Source organism: Pezoporus flaviventris, unplaced genomic scaffold, assembly GCF_033815535.1.
Source record: "Pezoporus flaviventris isolate CSIRO_AGI_PZ_B2104156 unplaced genomic scaffold, CSIRO_AGI_Pfla_v1 ptg000030l, whole genome shotgun sequence".
Lineage (NCBI taxonomy): Eukaryota > Metazoa > Chordata > Aves > Psittaciformes > Psittacidae > Pezoporus > Pezoporus flaviventris.
In genome coordinates, this window is record NW_026892578.1 from 2,992,865 (window position 1) to 3,013,592 (window position 20,728).

Here is a 20,728-nt window from a genome sequence, read left to right on the forward strand (position 1 = left end):
CAGAGGCTCTGTGCATCCTTGGCAGAGATGATGTTAAGAGAAAGTATTTCAAGGACCCAAGTGGGTACCAATGGGCCTTTGGTATAGCTGCCTTGGAGACAAAGGAAATGAAGCAGCTGTCCACTTTGCCTGGTCTCTCAGAAGACCCTTCTCTTGTGGCACTGCTGAAGGTTGAAGAACAAGTGCCAATCACCACCAGTACAGTATTGCCACAGGTGCACTACTACAGCACACTAGCAGCAATACTGTAACAACTGAGATTCCTTGATTCCCATCCATGAGCTGATCCATTCAGTAGAGAGCCAACACATGACCAGCAGGTCCCACTCACCGTTTAAGAGCCCCATATGGCCAGCGTAAAAGTCTAAGGGAGAGCAGAGACTATCAGTAGACTATCGTGGCCTGAATGAAGTCACACCACCATTGAGTGCTGCCATACTGGACATGCTAGAACTTCAGTATGAACTAGAGTCAAAGGCAGCCAAGTGGTATGCCACGATTGATATTGCCAATGCATTTTTCTCAATCCCTTTGGCAGCAGAGTGCAGCTTTTACTTTAAGGGGTGTCCAGTACACTTGGAACCAACTGCCCCAGGGGTGGAAACACAGCCCTACCATCTGCCATGGACTGAGCCAGACTGCGATGGGTCAAGGGCAAGCTCCAGAACACCTGCAATGCATTGGTAACATTATCATGTGGGGTGATACAGCAAAAGAAGTTTTTGAGAAAGGGAGGAAAATAATTCAAATCCTGCTGAAAGCTGGTTTTGCCATAAAACGGAGTAAGGTCAAGGGACCTGCACAGGAGATTCAATTTTTGGGAATAAAATGACAAGATGGATGTTGCCAGATCCCCACAGATGTGACCAACAAGATAACAGCAATGGTTCCACCAACTAGTAAGAAACACAAGCCTTCTTAGGTGTTGTGGGGTTCTGGAGAATGCACATCACAAATCACAGTCTGATTGTAAGCCCTCTCTATCACATGACCTGGAAGAAGAACAATTTTAAATGGGGCCCTGAGCAACAACAAGCCTTTGAACAAATTAAATGAGAGATAGTTCATGCAGTAGCCCTTGGACCAGTCTGGACCAGGCAACATGCAAAAAATGGGCTTTACGCTGCAGCCAGGGAGAATGGTTGTAAAACCATCACTAGGTTGGAAAAGATCTTTAAGATCATCAAGTCCCACCTCTCTCCCAGGACTGCCAAGTCCATCACTAAACCATATCACTGAAGGCCTCATCTACAGAGTTTTTTAACACTTCCAGGGACGGTGATTCCACCACTTTCCTGGGCAGCCTGTTCCAATGCCTGATCACCCTTTGGGTGAATAAATTTTTCCCAACATCCAACCTCATTCCCAAACCTCCCCTGGTGCAGCTTGAGGCTGTTACCTCTTGTCCTATCACCACCTGTTACTTGGAGAAGAGATCAGCCACCTCCTCACTTCACTCTCCTTTCAGGTAGTTACAGACAGCTGTAAGATCCCCCCTGAACCTTCTCTTCTCCCGACTGAACAACCCAAGTTCCCTCACCTTTTCCTCAGGTCCTACCTGGAGCCTCTGGCAGAAAGCACCAGATGACTTGAGGTCAACCCCTCGGCTTTTGGAGACAGGCATTCACAGGATCTGAGGCCCAGTATATTTCAAATGAAAATGACCTCATTGCAGTAACGCAAAATTTCTGTAAACCCATTGGCTTCTTGGTCCTAATGGCTGCCTTTATATTTGGGAATCTTGCAACACTTCCTCATTGCTCTAGTTGTACTATCCAATTGCATCCCAACTCTACATCAAGATGAATCTTAAACATGAAGCATCCCCCAGTTTTTCTGAGGGGAAAAAAACCTGGACAAAATGGCCAGATAAAGCTCTACCAGTTTCCCAACACACAAGCTGTGGAAAACAGAACCACAGGACACACTAAAGCATACTGTTGAAAATAACTCTAGGAGGTCCAAAAGTTTTTTTGATGCTTGCTTATTTTCAGAAGCCCACTCACCCACAAGTTTCAAAAAGCAGATGTCCAAAAGATGAAACATTGCTAGTTCAGGTGATTTACTCAGACTACATACCTGCAATAGGTCTCCTTCATCAAAACGTAGCATTTCTATTATGCCATCCGACTGGATGAAAGCTGCAAATAAAAACAAAAAAAAACTAAGTAACTTAACAGAAGAACATTTTGTTAACATCATTAGATTAGAAAGCAACTTAAACATCTAAAATCTGCTGTACCTCATTTTGCAGACAGAGCTATGACAAACCAAAATAACAATACAGTCTAGCAAAATACCAAACACAAATCTGTGATACTTATCTTCCTCTCAGCTCCAATTCCAAGAGGTTCATATTAACATGAGTAACACACTTCACCAATCAGTCTTTTAGCATAAAAATTAACTCCAAAGTAAATAACTTCTTCTAGGTTCCCTAAAAAGACTGGCTGGGCACCAAGCTAACTCAGTACTTCAACCAATATGCCACACTGGGTACCTAAACAACTGAGTTTAATACATTTAAGCCCACAAGGTATTCCGATGGTTATAAAAAGAAATTCAGTTTCATTTATACACATCAAATCTTACCCGTACCTCTAGAAAGCCTTGTCCATGCTGTTCCCTAAACCTGTGTGGTAACAACTCTATCTTGACAGTAACATAACAAGATTTGAAACCATTTAGAAGTGTTTGTACCATATGATTGAACTCAATGAAAAGTTCATGCCTCAGTCTCCTATAAGATCCTCAAATAAAGCATTCCTCCTCCACTCACTTCTTCTAAATACTTGATCAGGCAATTGTTCTTCAATTCCTCTCAATGTAGGGAATGCTACTTTCTTTTAGAGACAAAGAAATAAAGGCATTGCCCTTCCTGTAAAATATAATAATCTTCACAAGAATAAATATGACTTAAAGAGGAAAGAAAAGTTCAAAGAGGTTTAATTTTTACTCCCCAAAACACTATTTGCATATACACACACAAGAAAAGCACAGGTATTTAGGATAAAATACAGTAGCAACTTCAAACTAGAAAGTAGTACTAAAAAAATAAAAAACAAAACCACAAAACCCCACCACCCTATATATATATATATCACCTTTCCCCGTGACTGCCTTTACCATTCAGCTAGCTAAAGTTGACAGAGCAATAACATACCCCTTTCCACAAGGAGGAACGACTTCAAGAGGAAGAAGTTAGTTATTTCCCAGCATACAGAAGCATAGTGTATGCTTCTGAAAGATGAAGTTTGAATCCCAGTCTGAAAAAGATTTAAACCTTCCACTCTCACTTTGAAGGTCAGTGTTCTAACAAGAACAATTATTACAAGGTCACCAACACTGCCACTTGTCTGTACAATGTTTTAAAGAAAGTGAGGTTACTTTCAGAAAGCAAAAATAAGAAAAAAGCACTCTTGGTAGACAGGAGTAAAGGCACCTTCCACACAGAGAAAGGCTATTTTTGACACATTATTTTTTGGGGTTAGGATTATTTGATCCAATCATTTCCTCACTGGCTGCTTAAGTGACACCTCGACTAAGCACCCAAAACCTAATTAGCTACGTAACATACCACTGTTTGCACATCCCATTCTGGACCCCTGAATCCCCCCATATTTTGATACCTTCTCTAAAAAGGTGCAAATTCCACAACCTTGCTTTCATATGACCAAAAGTAAAAGTTAACATAAAACAAAGACTGCTGCTGTCATCTCCAGAAGACACTTCTGGTATGCAAAAAAGGCAAACTAATAAACAAAACCACAAGATATCACAAAATTATTACCCAAGCTACCACACCTCAGAATTCTAACATTTAATGACACAGGCTGAGAAAGTGGCACATGGAAGTGTGCAAATCACTACAGAGAGGAAGGGAGGGCTCAGATTATAAACAATATGCCTATCCTGCAATATTAAAAGTGGCATGAGCAATACTAGTCAGTCATGTCAGCAATATCTTGGACATATTTTGGGGGGTACTTATTAATGATTTTCAAAACAAATAAAAGCCATCCTTAATCCAAGAACCAGAGGTTTGGCCAATCATTTATATTGAAGAACTATACAGAACAATGGGAAAGAAATTAAAACAAAACTCAGCATTTAAACAGCTGTTATGAGAGCAAGTCCTACAGCTTATGAAAATTTGGGCTCTTAAAACTTGTATTACTGGAGTAGGTCTAGCATTTTAAAGTTTAATCCTAGAAACAAAGAACAAATGGATTCTTGTCAATTCAACTGGCAATACATATACAAGACATTCAAGTCACTGTTTTTGTCTTTAAAACCACTCAAATCTGTAAAGTGAATTGCAGGGCTAGTTTTAAGAAGAGGAAGTTCTGACATGCTAGTTTAAAAATTGAAGTATAACAGTTAACCACATTTTCATACAAATGCCATGCCTATCATGCCTACCCTCTGTGGAAAAAAAAAAATCCCAAATTATAGATTAGCCGATATGGAAGGGAAATTCTCAATTTTTAAATTCAAGAATGATAATTTTTAAAAATACATTGTTTTGGTTTTTTTTTCAATACAAGCACACTTTCCTAACAGTGGAAAGGAATTGCACCTCTGAGGTTGTGATTTTTGGCATTCTTTTGTTTTCTAGCTTTCTGCTTTGGAAACAAGGAATAAACAGCACTTGATGGGGATATCAGGCACAAAGAAAAATTTCATTAGAAAACAGCTTTTTATATTCATAGTCTATCAACAACCAGTAAAACACAAAACGGTATTTCATCAAATCACACATTCTTAATATTTTCCTGAAGATTTTTTCCCCGTTTTACCTATGATACACGGTAGGTACAAAGAGCAGAAAGTAGCAACAATTCTTCCACGAGCATAACACAACCAGAAGCTCACAGTAACTAGCCAAAGCTTTCTACGCAAGCAGCCTGAAAGCAGGTAGCCCTTCTGTAAACCCCAAACATTTTCTCAGACACTCTTCAGTTATTTCATCTTTGTTGCCACTTACGAACAAAGCAACAGATGTTACAGAACATTTTGAGTTGATGACACTCTTAAATAGAAATGCCATTCATCATTATATCATTTAAGAAATGTTTTCAGAGCAGATGACAGTGCCAGGTGAAGTCACATGCACTGCAAAGTTTGGCTGCTGGCCATTTCGCAGCAATCACATCTCAACTCAAACTGCGATGAAGTTTCTGTGGTTATACCTTTTATTTTGCTTTAGATTAACTTTCAAGCCTACTTTATCAAAGCAAGGAAATGGCAAGGAAATACATACACCTTTGTGAGATAAAAGCTTGGTTTTGCAACTGACTTCAGACTCCCGATTCAGAATGAAGCAACGCGTCACCTCATTCAAATGAGGCAAAGCCAATTACATCTTAAAAAAGCTCCACTGACAAGTCATAAAGAATCACCCAAATCCCTGTAAGAGCAGCTCTCAAAATAGCCAATATGGACCACAGAAAGGACGAAGGCTTCTTCAAAGTGAAATGTACACAGTGCCCAGAGAGCAGAATGCTTCCTTCTGGGTATTTGCCCATTCCAAAATTAGAAGCAGTTCTCACCATTTGCACTCGTACCACCTGAGCTAAGTAAGTTCACAAACTTCAGTACAAGCCCAAAAATAGTCTTTACTGTCCTTTTACACTAAATATGTATGTCACTCATAGAGAATAGGTTATTACCAATGCCAAAAGATTCTGCAAGCAATTAAGTATGAGATCACTTGGGCATGCTTCCCTAGGTGAACCATTCCTCATGCTACAGAGGAAGATGACTGTTTCTGCAAAGTCCCTAACAATTTCTCCTGGAAAAACTTGTCAACATCTGGGCTGCTACCATCATGCCCCATTATCAGTCTAATACTGTGGCAAATACCTTCATACTCTGGAATAGTAAAGTGCAGCAAATTAAGAACTGCCAAATGTGCCACTTCAGTCACCCCTGCCACATGACTGGCAACTGCTATGAGAGGGGCACAACATAACATTTAGGGTAGGAAGCATTTCAGCTGTCACAGCGTGATCTGCCACTGCACAAATCAACAGCCAAGAAGCCAAATTACACATTAGGAAAATAATTCTTTCCTGATCCTGCAAGCAGTTGAAGCCCTGAAGGCTGAATATAATAGTTATTGGTCAAACTTTTTATGTTATTAGCATGTTCACAGCCCAAAGAAAGAAGATATCCACAGATTTGAAGCCCAGAAGAATCACAGGCTCCTTTCCTCCTCCCCTCCTTTCACCTATGCAGAGCAGAGTATTTTCTTCTTAGAGGTATACACAGATCCCTCTCGGCAGAAAACAATCTTTTCAAGCTCCCACAAGAAGCAAATTTATCAGATTCACAAGAACCTGAGACAACTTCAGTCACTCGCTCTACCAAAATATTTAGTGATTTCAAGGTAAATTTTTTCCAGCTTCTAGCTCACATATCCCAGTTTCCTCTTTTCAGACAGTAGGTTACTATTAACAGAAGTGACATAAGCAGCAGAACACACTAAAAATACCCTAAGTTTCATTTTCTGTTTGTTTTCAATCTACAGCCTTTAAAATCCACCTTCTTTAAGTCAGCTTTTCTATGAAAAGCCCATAAAAGATATAACAGAAAGACCATCAATGCAGGTCTTTCCACTTGCTGCAATAAACTTTTCCTGCAGAGAGCATTTTCTAAGCTTTCCCAAACTCTTCAAAAATTGACAAAACCAAAACCACCACTGCAGCCATAACCCCTACCCCCCAAAACCACAGCTTTCTGAAACAGTACAAACACTATCTAGGCATTATTGCCAATAGATTTCTAAATGCTTTCCCCTGCCTTTTCTAACATCACCACAGTTCTTGACGGTAAACACCTAAAGTAATAAAAATAAAAGCAACACTTAAATTCCTCAAAGCTTAGACAGCCTTTTCTCACATTCTTATATATAGCTAGCAGCTAAATTTTGCTCAAATACGTTCCTATTTTAATTGTCTCTAGTCCAAGCCCTTTATATTTGAGCTTAAAATAAGAAAAGTATAGACTTATAAAGCATCAAGTAACAAGAAAATTTTAAAATCCTACACATGTTCAAAGTAAGCCAGAATTTAATATCAAAATCATTTTAGCCAACACCAATCTTCAGATGTGCCCAAATTACATATAACAATAAATTTGCATGTAATGGGAGATCACTGAATATGCCACGACTCTTGATGTGCAAGGACAGAAAAATTCTCCATGGTTCACAGGTTATGAGGCCTACTCTGACTGAGAGCTGATTTTTAAGGTGGCTTCACAAATTTCTCTTCCATTTAGCCACTGCCAATTTTTTCATTTCAATAGGAACGGACACACTGGCACATATGTGTATAAAAAACACTATTCTGAAATATTATATAGTTCTGGAACAGCTACTCTATAACACAGTGCTCACTTATCTTTATGTTAATTATCATTTTATACCCCTATGTGCTTTTAAGAACTGTTTTCTCCCTTAACTCTTGTCCAAAACAGTTTTCTAACTTTCTTATAAGCTGTACTTTCACAATCCAGTATCATCTAGTTTATGTATTTTCTCCAAATTCTAGAAATAGTGTCCCAATTTACTAATATGGGGCCAGATTATTTAAATCTCTCCTGATTTACATTTAGTTTTGTACAAGTCCAGTTTCTAACCCTGTCCTAATGACTAAGCAGATTTCAAGGTAACTATAACATGAGCCAACTACAATGTGTTAAATGTCATAGACTTCCATGTTATTGTAATTACAGCATTTTTATCACTACCAGTTAAACAGCACAACTGAAACTGGACGAGTTGGTTTTAAAGCTTTGACTATGAATTAACTGCATATACAAAATCACACAATTTTCCTGAACAGTAGAAAACTGAGAAGCATGTGAAATACAGGCAGGTGGATGAAGAATGATAAAACAACATTATTATGAAAGAAAAATTACACTGTAAAAAAAAAATACCACACAGATAAGGAAAAACAGTATTATGCTGTAATGCAAGCAACTCTTTTTATCAGCTTCAACAATACAAAAGTCTGGTGAGCCTAAAGAAACATGAGCAGGCAGTGTGTGCTTGCAGCCCAGAAAGCCAACCGTATCCTGGGCTGCATCAAAAGGAGCGTGACCAGCAGGTCGAAGGAGGTGATCCTGCCCCTCTACTCTGCTCTTGTGAGACCTCACCTGGAGTATTGTGTGCAGTTCTGGTGTCCTCAACATAAAAAGGACATGGAACTGTTGGAACAAGTCCAGAGGAGGCCACGAGGATGATCAGGGGGCTTGAGCACCTCCCGTATGAAGACAGGCTGAGAAAGTTGGGGCTGTTCAGCCTGGAGAAGAGAAGGCTGCGTGGAGACCTCATAGCAGCCTTCCAGTATCTGAAGGGGGCCTATAGGGATGCTGGGGAGGGACTCTTCATCAGCGACTGTAGTGATAGAACAAGGGGCAATGGGTTTAAACTTAAACAGGGGAGATTTAGGTTAGATATAAGGAAAAAGTTCTTTACTGTGAGGGTGGCGAGGCACTGGCACAGGTTGCCCAGAGAAGTTGTGGCTGCCCCATATATGGCAGTGCTCAAGGCCATGTTGGATGGGGCTTTGAGCAACCTCGTCTAGTGAATGGTGTCCCTGCCTATGGCAGGGAGGTTGGAACTGGATGACCTTAAGGTCCTTTCCAACCCAAACCATTCTATGATTCTTTGTACCAGTTTCAGTGTTCAACACAATAAAGGCTGTTTAAAGAAAGCCCTATTCTTTGATTTGGAAAAGTCAGTGTAGCTATCAACGTGAATTTCTGCCTACATTCCAACAAGTAACTGGCAATGTAATTACGAGCCAGCGAATCTCAGGCAAGATGCTCCGAGAATCACCAGCCAGCAGCCTCCTTTCCAGCCAAATCCTCTTGCATTTATGTAGTCAATCCCTTGTTTCTTTTTCAGTAGTCCGTAACAAAGGGAAATCGATAAATTTTCCAAAAGACCACAGGAAAAGCCATCACAGCCAAGACAGTAAATACACACCAAGTAGTAAATATCACATGCAAAAATAACTCACTTTGAAGTCTTTTTACATGGAAACATATTCATTCTTTTTCTTTATAAAAACCCTAATTACCATTTCTCAAAAAGCCAGCTTGGAATTTTTAATTTTCTGTTTACATATTGGAAAGATGAAATAAAAACATTCCCAGATGCACTTTAATCACCACATGAAGCTAAAAGCAATATATTAAATAACAAAAAGACAGACTTCTCATTAAAAACCTCATTTTGTACTCCTGATGGTGAAAAAAATACTTTTATGACTTTGCATAACACATACCCAAGTAAGTTCATATGCTCCAACCTATGCTCAAGTTAATACAAGCTAAACAGAGACGGCAGATCACTTGCATTATAGTAGCTGAGCACACAACTCACTATTCCATAGTGGTGGGGGGGAAAGGTCAAATAATTTGTATTTTACTGCACACAACAGCACAAATTTGAGTGTATACAGTTACACAACCAAGTCTGCATGTAATCTTTTGCTAACTTACTTGTGTCTTTACATACAAGACAAGCTTCTTTAGACAGCAAGGCCCTTCCTTATCAAGGAGAGCTGTCATACTGTGTTCATCCACTCATCTCTCTTCACCTTAGTTAAGTCTGATGTAGATTTTGTAGGAATTCAATGATCAATTCAGTCTTTAAAGGCAGCTGCAAACGAGAAAGTAACAGCTCGATTCTGATTCAAACACAGGCCGCAGACAGACAATGAAGCTACCACTAAGTCTGAGAAAGGAAAAAAGTGGGTCTCCATCCTGAAGACACCAGTTCACATATCTGGCTCATGGCATTTGTTTCATGGTCCAGAAGATGGTGCAGCTGCTTGAAGGTTTCTTTTATGGGGTTTACACTGATTGCATGTGCTGTGTAAAAGATACATCTCTGCAACAGAACTATAGGAACATACTTAGAAACAAAAAAAAAAACAACACCCCTCACTGAAAGTAACACATACTACATATAGTATTCTGCTTTTGTACGAAAATTACTTTTGGTTATTTTAGATGGACAGATAACAGACTCATGCATTATTCAAATACCTTTATTCTCAGAGGCTCATTCTGTACTCTGCCTGTTTCCACCTTACAGATATTTGAATTTTCATCCACTTCACCTAGAGCAATTTTTTTTTTTTTTTTGTAATAAGAGTTTAAAAGGTTATTTGCCATTGACCAAAATGGTCTATTTCAGATTGTAGCAATAATATCAAACTTCAAAACTTAGAATAAATTACAATAAAATAATAAATAAAAACAAAAACTACTTTAAAAGCTGATGCTTAAAATACCTATTAAAAGTACTTGCTTTGAAGTTGGTGCTTTAAACATTTTAATAATTTTATTTGTTCCTCCAAAGGCATTTAACTGATGGCTCCAAAATGCTTCTCAGAAAATAATACCCAATTCTAGTTTTTCACAAGGATTTCATAGGGAGTATGAATAAGAACACTTATTTTTAAATAGAAATGAAAATAGAAAATTTTAAAAAAAGAGCAAGGAGAAATAATTCTGTCATCTGGAGAACTTGGCCCAAGAAGGCAATATTTCTGACACTCATGGAAATTTCCCATAAATCATTTAAAGAGAGGGAAAAATGTAAAAGGATCTTAAAGAGAAACCCAACATCTGCAAATAGCATCCTTCTTTCCAGCTTTGGGCCACACAAAGTGTGACTTTTTATTCTTTCTTATGATGGCAATTTTAAATATTGCAAATTTTCAATATGCTAACTTAGGTTATACCCCTAAGCTTGTTGTTACCGAGTTTGTACAGATATAAAATTAACTGGAATTAGCCTTAAACAAGACGACCTATCCTTCAATGAGAGAGGGGCAAAGCAGCAGCCCCTCCAAAGTATCCCTAAACCTTCATCACACTTCAGTTCTCAAATTTTAGGTTAGAAATTCTAATTGTGGCCATAAGTTTTACCGCTTACGTAGCACTGCATATTGATGTGAGCACATATAACATGGTCTTACTGGAATTCTAACCTTTTCAGCATACAGAAACATTTAATATGTAGTTTACAGGAAATTACAGTCAGTTCATAGATTCTGCAGCCTCAGGAGAACAATCTATTAGCTTACAATAATTGTAACCATTATCATTAATGTGAGTCTTTCAAACTTGCACTCTTCTGAAATTAGCCATTGAACAGATCCACAAAACCCACTTACTCAAAAAAATGGATTGTACCACCACAGTGCGAAGACCCACTTAATAAACTTAAGTTCAGGCTGATTAATGAGCTTAACAAACCTACACAGAGCAAGTAATTGTTCTCTACATTGAGAAAAGAGGAAGGGGGATGGGATTTCAGAGTTTCAAAAAAACCCCACAGAACAGGAAGACAACACTACCAGACAGATACCTTCCAATATCTAAAATGCCTTGCTGGCAACATGAATACAACCAAATAAGAACTACAGCTTATGCTTTGTGGACAATGATCAGTTTTCAGTCCTTACTCCTACCTTGCTACAGAGGATTCTCTGTATCACTCGTCTTCACCAAAGTTATGACACAGAAACAGTGGCCTACTGAGAGTTCTGCTCTCTTCCCTGCCCTCAACATCCCTTCCTCCCATTCCCCCCCCCCCCCCCCTTTTTTAGTCACTTATCAGGGTGGAGCTGCATAAATTTCTAGAACAACGCCTGGACAACACACTAATTTAGATTTTGCTGCAGAACACTTGCAGCTGGGTTAAGACTAAATTACAACTGTAGAGAAGAACCACTGGGAGGAAGGAGCACAGTTTCTCCACCCTTTCTATGCTTATGTAGCAATTGTTACTCAAGTGCCCACTGGAAACACCTATTAAGCCTGGAGGAACAGTAAAAGAGCAGCAAGACAACGCTTCATAGCTACTATACAAAGTCTATAAATACAACTGAAGATCAACAAAAGGTAGAATAGCCTAATGATAGAGCCCTAATGTTAATGATGTAGCAGTAATGCTACTTACTGATTGTTTAGCAAAGCAGTCTGTTGATTTGCCATGTGGGAACACAGACCAGAAGGAAAAAATTGCTGCGATGTCTGATAAAGCCAGAAAACAAATGGGTGGAGAACAACAACTGCAGGAAGTTTTGAAAGAAGGTGAAATATACAGCAAGAAGAATGAAACAAAACAGGGAATTCCAGTTTTGGGGGAAAAAATCTGAAAACGATAATAATAAACTAAACGTGCTAGTAGGCTATGGAAATGAAATTGTTCAGTATGTTTAACTGCAGAAATTCAATTCAGCTACCCAAAATACCGTGGAAGCAGTTACCCCTCAAGTAAATAAACCACCTCTCCTGCTCAGACTTTCAGAGGCTACTATGATGACATAGGTTAAAACCCTGCACAACACAGATCCCAGATCCTAGGCTTATTTACAGAATATGCTTTTGACAGATACCTAATTCTCCTTCAGACTGCAACCCCACTAAGTTGCCCCTCAACTAAGGTAACTGTCAATTATCTTCACTCAAAAATACCTCTCATTTCTACTTTAGCATGCCTAGCACCAAGTCTCAACCTAAATGTGCATACTTTTGATAGATAAAATGGCCACTCAGCATTAGAATGGGGTTTTTTTCCCCCATAGAGGTACTTGTAAAGCACAATTAAATAATGGTAAATAAATATTTTTTAATTCAATTTAATCAAAACAAGAACTCATGGGAGTCATCAAGTATTGGAAATCTGATGAAATTTTCCCTGATAAACAGGAAGTTTGTTTCAGTCTTCTCTCCATCAGATAATGACATTCAGTAGTACTAATAGGCACAGTGACTTCACCTGTTTAGATTCCATCTCTGTCAATGACAATTATCTCTCCTTCAGCATCAGATATAATCAGGTTTCCCTCCAAACAAGACATTTATTCATCTTTTAATTATTTTGGAAGATACAGTTTAGCCAAAGCTATTTGGGCAGATCATGATCTAGTTGAGCTACATGGAAGTATATAATAATATAAAAGCAGATATATCATAATACAAAAGTTGCCCATGCACACCTTCCTTTTAATATTTAGGAGAAATAACTTAGCGGGCAAGAAGAGTCTCGTTGCTATCACTCAGTAAAGTAGCAGGATGGCTGGGAGTAAAGCTGTCACTAGATAATGGTCATTTCTGGTACCTCAAGACTGCCCATCACTGGCTTCACAGACCGGAATACACAGAGATTCAAAACACCAAACCATATATACAAGACAGAAATGGTTTGTAGTAACGATCAAGTACTCCATGCCCCCCTGCTGCAAGAAAGGAACAGCCAAACTTGGCAACATTCAGTATCCAGATCTCTTAATATCTCCTCAGCTATACCACTTGCACAGATTGTTTAGTATTACTTTAATACATCTTGTATATTAACATGTCAACCACAATCCAATTTACTGTCATATTACCAGCAGCCAGAAAAGTTGGAAACTAGTGGCTATATTATGCTTTGTGTGAAATATGGGATACAAATATTCCTGGTTTTAACAAGTTCTTTCAAGAGAAAGAATGAAAACTAGGGGACATATAAAGCCTATGTGATGCATGACTATAGAAACAAAGAATGGCCAACAGGGTCTTTTTATTATTCTACAATCATATTTCTTTAGTGATGCAACATGTTAAAATTTCCAGATCAAATTCCATCTCCACTTCTATCTAAATTATATCTGTATTACTACTACCATAGCACTAATTTCACTATGGAGTCATGTAGAAACCCAGAATTTTCCTGTCTTATGGATATTCCCATCAGTTGCAATGAAGAGACCCAAAACAGAGAGATGGAGCAATTCAGGGTGGAATGGACCTTAAGATGTCATCTAGCTCAACCTTGTGCTGAAGCACAGTGAATGCTGAATTTGGACAATGTTCCTTAGGCTTCTGTTTAGCTGGGTCTTGAAAACCTCCAAGGTCAGAGATTACACAGTCTCTCCAGGAAATCAGTTTCAATGCCTTACTGTCCTCATCATGAAATACAGTCTCTCTATGTCAAGCCAGAACACTGTAGAGATCCTGACTGGAAGATGGTAATACATCAAGGAGTCAGTGATTCACACAAGAAGAAACCTGAGTAGGCCTATGCCTGTGCTGCATGTACGGGCTGGCTTTCAGGACTGTGCTGTGCTGCCACGTACCCCCTGGCTGCAGGATGAGCTCAGCCAGCTCACTGTAACAGAGGAGCCCAGAGGCAGCTCCCACTTAGTACCAGCAATTATGCCACCTGGGTGGCCCTGCCTTTATCTAGAAGTGAAGCTAGAAGTTCTCATGTGAGCATGCTTTCTGCTTGACAGTAGAAATTATTAAATTGTTTTCTTGTAAGGAAATCCAACAAGAGCTCCAAACAATTCCAACAAGAATCCAACAAAGGACCAACATGGGATAACCCTTTCCATGGACAGGGTCTGCACACTGCACCGTACTGGAGGCCTGTTCGATGCTGCACAGTTCAGGATTCCCAGCATCAAAAGAGATGCAAGATTATCTATACTATTTTCTCTTTACAGTGTTAGCTCTGATAAACCGCATTTTCAATGATATTTTATGTTGTCTGAGTACCTTTCTTATTCAGATCATCGCAGACCAGCATGTCCCTGGTACAAAACAAACTTTCCCTGTTTTACTTTGACCACTGTCTCTCAGGCTCCTACCATGCACCTGAGGAGTCCATTTTCTTCCTAATGTCTACTGCAATACTGGCAAGCTGCCACAAGTTACCTTCAAAGGTTCATCTCCATGCAGCTTTGGATCCCTCATCTTCTCTTCACAGGTCATGTGCCCACAGACCATCTTTGCAGCCTTACAGTGGGATGGTGGAGAGCAAAACTGGATGCAGTGGCTTAGGTGTGGTCTCTTAAGTGCCGAGTAAACAGGAATAATCACTTTGTTCGGTCTAGTGGCTACACTCTTGTACACAGCACGGGTACATTGCTGACTCAAGTACAGCATTTCCAGCTTGTATTCCCCACAAGTGGTTATTCTGTCCCACATGAAGTACTTTCCATTTATCCTTTTTGAATTTCATGAACGTCCTGCCAGGTCATTCCTCTGTCCTGCTTAGATCTCTCCGAAACGCAGCCCTGCCCTTGAGCATACTGACTGCTCTCCACATTTGGTATACTCCAACTCCAGATCAGTGACAAAGATATTAAGCAGGACAGGTCCCAGAATAGAGCCAAGAGGAACTCCTTGTAACCAGCCTCCAAGGCAGAGCACGAACCACTGCTGGGAATAAGCCAAACCCAAACATGTTGCAGTTTATCTAGTTGCCTCAATAGCTTCTATCATTACCTATAAACTTCACCAGCAAATATTTGTACAGAATTTTGGTGTAAATCACTGATTCATTGAGACTTTATCTATATTGCTAGATAATTTCAGATTTATTTACAAGCTGCAGACAACCAGTTTTTAAATTCACTTCATATATCAACATCTCAAATGGGGGACCCAAAAATCCCTTAGTGGAAGCAGATGTCATGAAAAATAGCTTATTTCTTTATCTCCATACCAGTATCTTCCATCATCTTCAATCTGAGCCAGACATTTTAAGTCTGCAGCTTATCCACTACAAAACAAATTTCCTAAGCTAGTCACATCAAACTATGCTGAAGCCATCCAATTTCACACTGAGGAAACCACCTTGAGATGTTTCCAACAGAGTATGCCTGTAAGGAAACAGAGGTTTAGTGAAAGCCAGAGTTTAAGTCAGTACCATGCTTGTCTACAATTTTGTCTCTTATTCTATCATCATTCCCTCAAATGGTGAATTAATCTGTTTAATACCACTATTAGCTGTACTCCCAACTTAAAATAATTTTTAAAAAACTTATAACCAAGGGTTCTTCAGGATTTTTTTAAGTTTAACTTTTAACAGTCTGTGTATATTCTATTATACACAATTTGTATACACCAACATAGATCAAGATGTTGAACTGAAAAAATCCTCAAATTTGTCTTAAAACATCACTGTTAATAAAGATTGGTTTATGAAGAATAGTTAATGGATGCACTGATTAAATAATTTTTAAAGCCCAGGCATGTTGTATTAGTCAGTTAAGCAGTTCTATTGAATAACATTTTGTAACTTTCTACAGCACACAGACAGAAGGAACTGTTAGGTACATAGTTTCACTTCCTGTACACCTCCTTACATTAAATTTTATTCAGGTATTCCTAAAGACAGCTCAGTAACTACAGTAAAACTCCAGTTGTTCTCAAATCATTCTCTACCGCTATGCATACCAGGCAGTAGGAGGAGAGTTATGAAAATCCCTTTATGACAGTCTTAGTGAGAAAACAGATCTGGTAAGTGTAGCAGGAAAATCTCAAACGGGGGGGGGGAGTGTGTGTCTCCTTTTCATACAGCAGAATTACACTGCAATCCTTCACCTCTTGCTGTTTTCCCATTACATCCAAGGCTTTCAAAAAGAAAGGGAGTGTGCAAGTCCACACAGTCCTGCTTTAGCCTTTTTTATATTCCAGAATACAAGTTATCCAAGCCAACTTATCAGAAAATTTTTGAAGCAGATTTAAAGTGTTCAGTGCAGATGATGCATCACATCCTTCTTTCTACAGCAAGTAAATCACTGATTATTCCACGTAGACAGTCCAGAAAACAGAAATAGCCAAGATTCCTTCATCACTTTTTAAAATTTTACCAACTGCCTCTAACAAACCCATATCTGGCAGGATTATTCTTTGCCTGTATTTATGACTAGAAAGGCAACTTTAACTCTCACGGTCATTAGTTCCTTTGGTTTCCTAAATTAGGCATCTACATAGTCCGTTTACAAGCTTTATGAAATGGAAGAAGGGAAGTTGGTGGCAAGAATCACTGCCTCCATATCTGGACTGTTTGTTAACAATTTCCCCATATAAGAAAGGTGGGTGGCAGTGAGCAAACTAAGTTGAACCATGTTCCTATTTCCAAATTAACAAGCCCCATTACTAATGCCAAACAAGTCAATCACAAAATAAAGGCCATTCCAGCAACGTGCCAATATACTCTCCATACAAGAAGAAATTCTGCATCCCCTACCTGGGTATGAATAATTTAAAATGCTGTAATACTAACACAAACTTCTAGAAAAAAAAACATAAATGATTCTTTTAAGATAACTGTAGTTTAAACTCAAATAGTCACAAATTTGGCAACTACCACAGGTAGCTGCTTCTGTTTATTACAGAGCATGCAGTGTGCTCACCTTTTGTTAACTACAAGATAAGACAGGCTGGAAGTGACTCCAGAGGCCTCCACCCCAGCTGCCTGATCAGTCTGTCCACTCAGAGCAGGCTGCTCAAGCTATTACCCAGGCTAGTTCTGAATACCCCCACTTATTTCCATGAAGAGTGCAGATCTACTTCAAATGCTGTCTTTTAGGGGAAAAAAAAAAAAAAAAAAAAGACTTCTCACAGCTTGTTACACCCTGATAAGTTCATGCTGTAGACTGACAAAGTCAGATGCACCACACAGAACAGCAGTTGCTAGCAAGAGAAAAAGGAAGATCTTTACTGACTTTTCTTCTTGCTGAACCCACAAACATAGGAACAAACCAAACCAGTTGTAGCCTGTGCTTCAGTCACACAGCTTTTACTGCTGAACCACAACATCCACCGTTCACTGATGAACTCCCAGGTGATTTACCAGATTTACAGTTTGAAAGATTCTTTATACTTACAAACTTAGTAAATTACACCATGGAATCTTCACATGTATGACTTTAGTCAGAGCAAAAAGGAGCAGTTTTCGAAATAAAGTGACACACAGGAAATGCCCGAGCTTTACTGCAAACAGCTGAAATTTGAACATGCACAAATGTATCCAAATGACTCAAAGTAACCCCTACTGCAACACTGTCAATCAAACACAAAAATCACAAGCGAAAGTTTTGTATAAAACAACACCTATAGACTTCTGCAAGCTTTGGAGCAGCTTCATCCTGTTAGGCACTATACAAATACATAGCAAGTTGCTTCAAGAGTTTACAATCCAAGGCCCTGAACTGAAGCACACTGTCCTTCAATAAAACTCTACAGGTGAGGGTACCTCAGTCTGCCTGACACGTGCAATATAACTGGATGTCAGTGAGGGAGAAAGAGATGCAGAGGGGAATAGCAACCATTTCAGCATTACACATAAGGCCACAGAGAACATGGGGTCTCAATTTTCTGTCCATTGCATTATCATTTTTCCTTACATTTAATTTAGCCCAAAGATTCTGCAGACAAGTATGAGACCTTTCAATCCAAGCACACTGTTAATATTTATCATTCACGAGACCAAAGACATAGTACAAACCTAATCAGCTCTTCCATACTTCAGTTTCAAAATGACAGTGAAATAGCATGGTCAATTTTTATTCTTGCTGTTTTCTTCACACTGTTCATAATTTTGATGTGCTACTTCAGCAGCTAGAGTGTTTTTAGTTCTATTGAGGTCATTCTTTCTGGATTTAAGTCAGGGTTAAAACATTAACATTAAAATAAAAATGCTATCTATTAGTTCTGACAGCAGGATATGACAAACAAGCAGCATATGTGAAGAAATTATTTTATATTATTTGAGACATAAGCCTCACCTTCCACATCACGTTACAGCATTAGTCTACTTTTGATACTCATATGAAATATCCTGGATTGACATTTTGGATACTGGTAAAAAGTCAAAAGGAAAAGATACTTGTCTAGGACAGAATGACAAAACTGGAGCCAGAACTCCTGCACGCCAATGCACTGTTTTAATGACACCTTCCTTTAACTTCATGATTATTTTACCTATCATTTACACTATCTCGGCTTCTAGGATACTAGCAGAGAATATGTCGAGCTTTAGAAAAAAAAAAACTAAAAAAAACAAAACAAAACCCACAACAAAAAACACACACCCCCAAATATAAACTGAAAGTTGTCCTCAATCCATGTGGCAATATAGAACATGATAATTACACTAGGAAAGGATGAGCCTACAAAAAGCCTGAAAATCATATGTATTTGCAAAAGAAACCCTTACATTATTTTTGCCCCTCCTAAATGACAAGTGGCTCTAAGACTGAATGCAATTTTTTTTCCCCTGCCATGTCATTCTTTTGCTATGGGTTCACAGATTTCCTAAGTGAAAAAACCAAAACATTTTACAACCTCCTCAGTCTTATTCATTTCTCAGCAATACATGGGTTCTGAGGACACAGCTAGACAGAAAAAAAAAAAAAAAGGAAAGAGAGAAAAGTCACATATCAGTGTTTAGTCTGAAACTGATGGGTTTTGGCTGGTCCACATGCAGTTTTCTCTGCTCTCAGATTCGTTCAGATACCAGATACTTCCCACAAGTTCTATTTCTCTAGCACAGAGAAAGTGTACAGCAGTATCACTGTTCCCTGTGAGTCTGATTTACAGTTTGCCTATATAAAGGACTTCAGGTTTGCTTTTTGCTGTTAGATAAATGGCAAAGCTGTTTATGTTATAATTTCACCCTCCAACTCTTTAACTCAGATTGGGGACTAGAAGCAATCATGTCAATCTGGAATACTCCAGCATCAATCTTCTTCCTACTCACAATAGCTCCATAAAGAACTGCTTGCTGCTCCTTCTCCATAGGAGCATGAAGCCAGCATACTCTTTCACGCATCAGCTCCATCTCTCCCCAGTGTCTGCTCAGGTACACGCAACGCAAGAGGAAAAGAATGTCTTCCACCTTCATTTTTCACTTTATTTTGCAATATTCTGATCTATTCCTCTGTCACTTCTATCATTTCTCTGTTAGCAACTTCTCTGGAATATATACTAAGCTTTGTCTTACTACAGTCACCTTCCACTAAGCAGTGTAGAAATAGCACAGGAGCAAGAAGAATGCACAACCAATTTCTCTCCACAGCTTCCTTCCTGCAGCTGCAGTGAAACATGTATGCCCACATTTGGGAAACGTAAAGGATATTCCTAGCTATTTCCTTACTTCAAGCTTTTTCTTTTGAAACTCTGTCTTACTATGTTTAAATTGACACAACCTGGCAAAAGGCTAAGGCACTGAAGGACAGAGCCTGAAGCACCCTTCCCTCTCCATTTTGAGCTCCTACCTTGGCCTAAGGGGCCACTGTCCAAGCTGGTCCATCTTTTCCTATGCTCAGTTACTGCCCCTTGCAGACTGGCACTTAGACTGTAGTTTAAGATCAGTGGGAGTGGATCTCACAAGTCACTTTGACTGTCTTGCTTTAAAACTCCACTGTTCTTTTACCCAGAGTATCAACAGACATTCCACTCAGCAAAAGAAAGGCTCCAAGACAACAGTTTGCAAAGTGTGATCCACAAATGCAGATCATGAAGGAATTCTAAAGGGCTCATAACAGATTAAACCACACCCCCCCCCCCGAAAAATCAAAACCAAAACCACCAAAAAACCCACAAGCAAATTAAAAAAAAAATTAAAAAAATCTAAACCAACAAAACCCCAAACCACCAAACCAAGACTTAGTGAGCTTAAATGCACCACTTGTAGACTACACTCAAGCAGCAGAAATCCTGGGAAGAAAAATGAGTGTTGGAAATCGGAAAAGGAAAAAAAAATATATATATATTCAAATTGAATGCACTTTTTGAAAACTACAGAAGTGTTGCTAGGATAAGTTTTAAGTATTAGACTGTATCAATTGAAGGAAATGGCTATCAGTACAAGCTAGTCCATTTTCTTGAAGGACTTAATCACATCCATTTAAAC

The 20,728-nt window shown here is 38.9% G+C and overlaps 1 protein-coding gene across 1 annotated transcript in view; it reads right to left on the minus strand.

The window, feature by feature from the left end:
• Nucleotides 1-20,728, minus strand: part of TMEM131 (transmembrane protein 131) — a 100,446-nt gene that overhangs the window by 77,926 nt on the left and 1,792 nt on the right. The window contains exon 2 of the mRNA XM_061459725.1: nt 2,080-2,141. Within this exon, the coding sequence (XP_061315709.1) occupies nt 2,080-2,141 (62 nt within the window). The remainder of the gene's footprint in view (nt 1-2,079; nt 2,142-20,728) is intronic.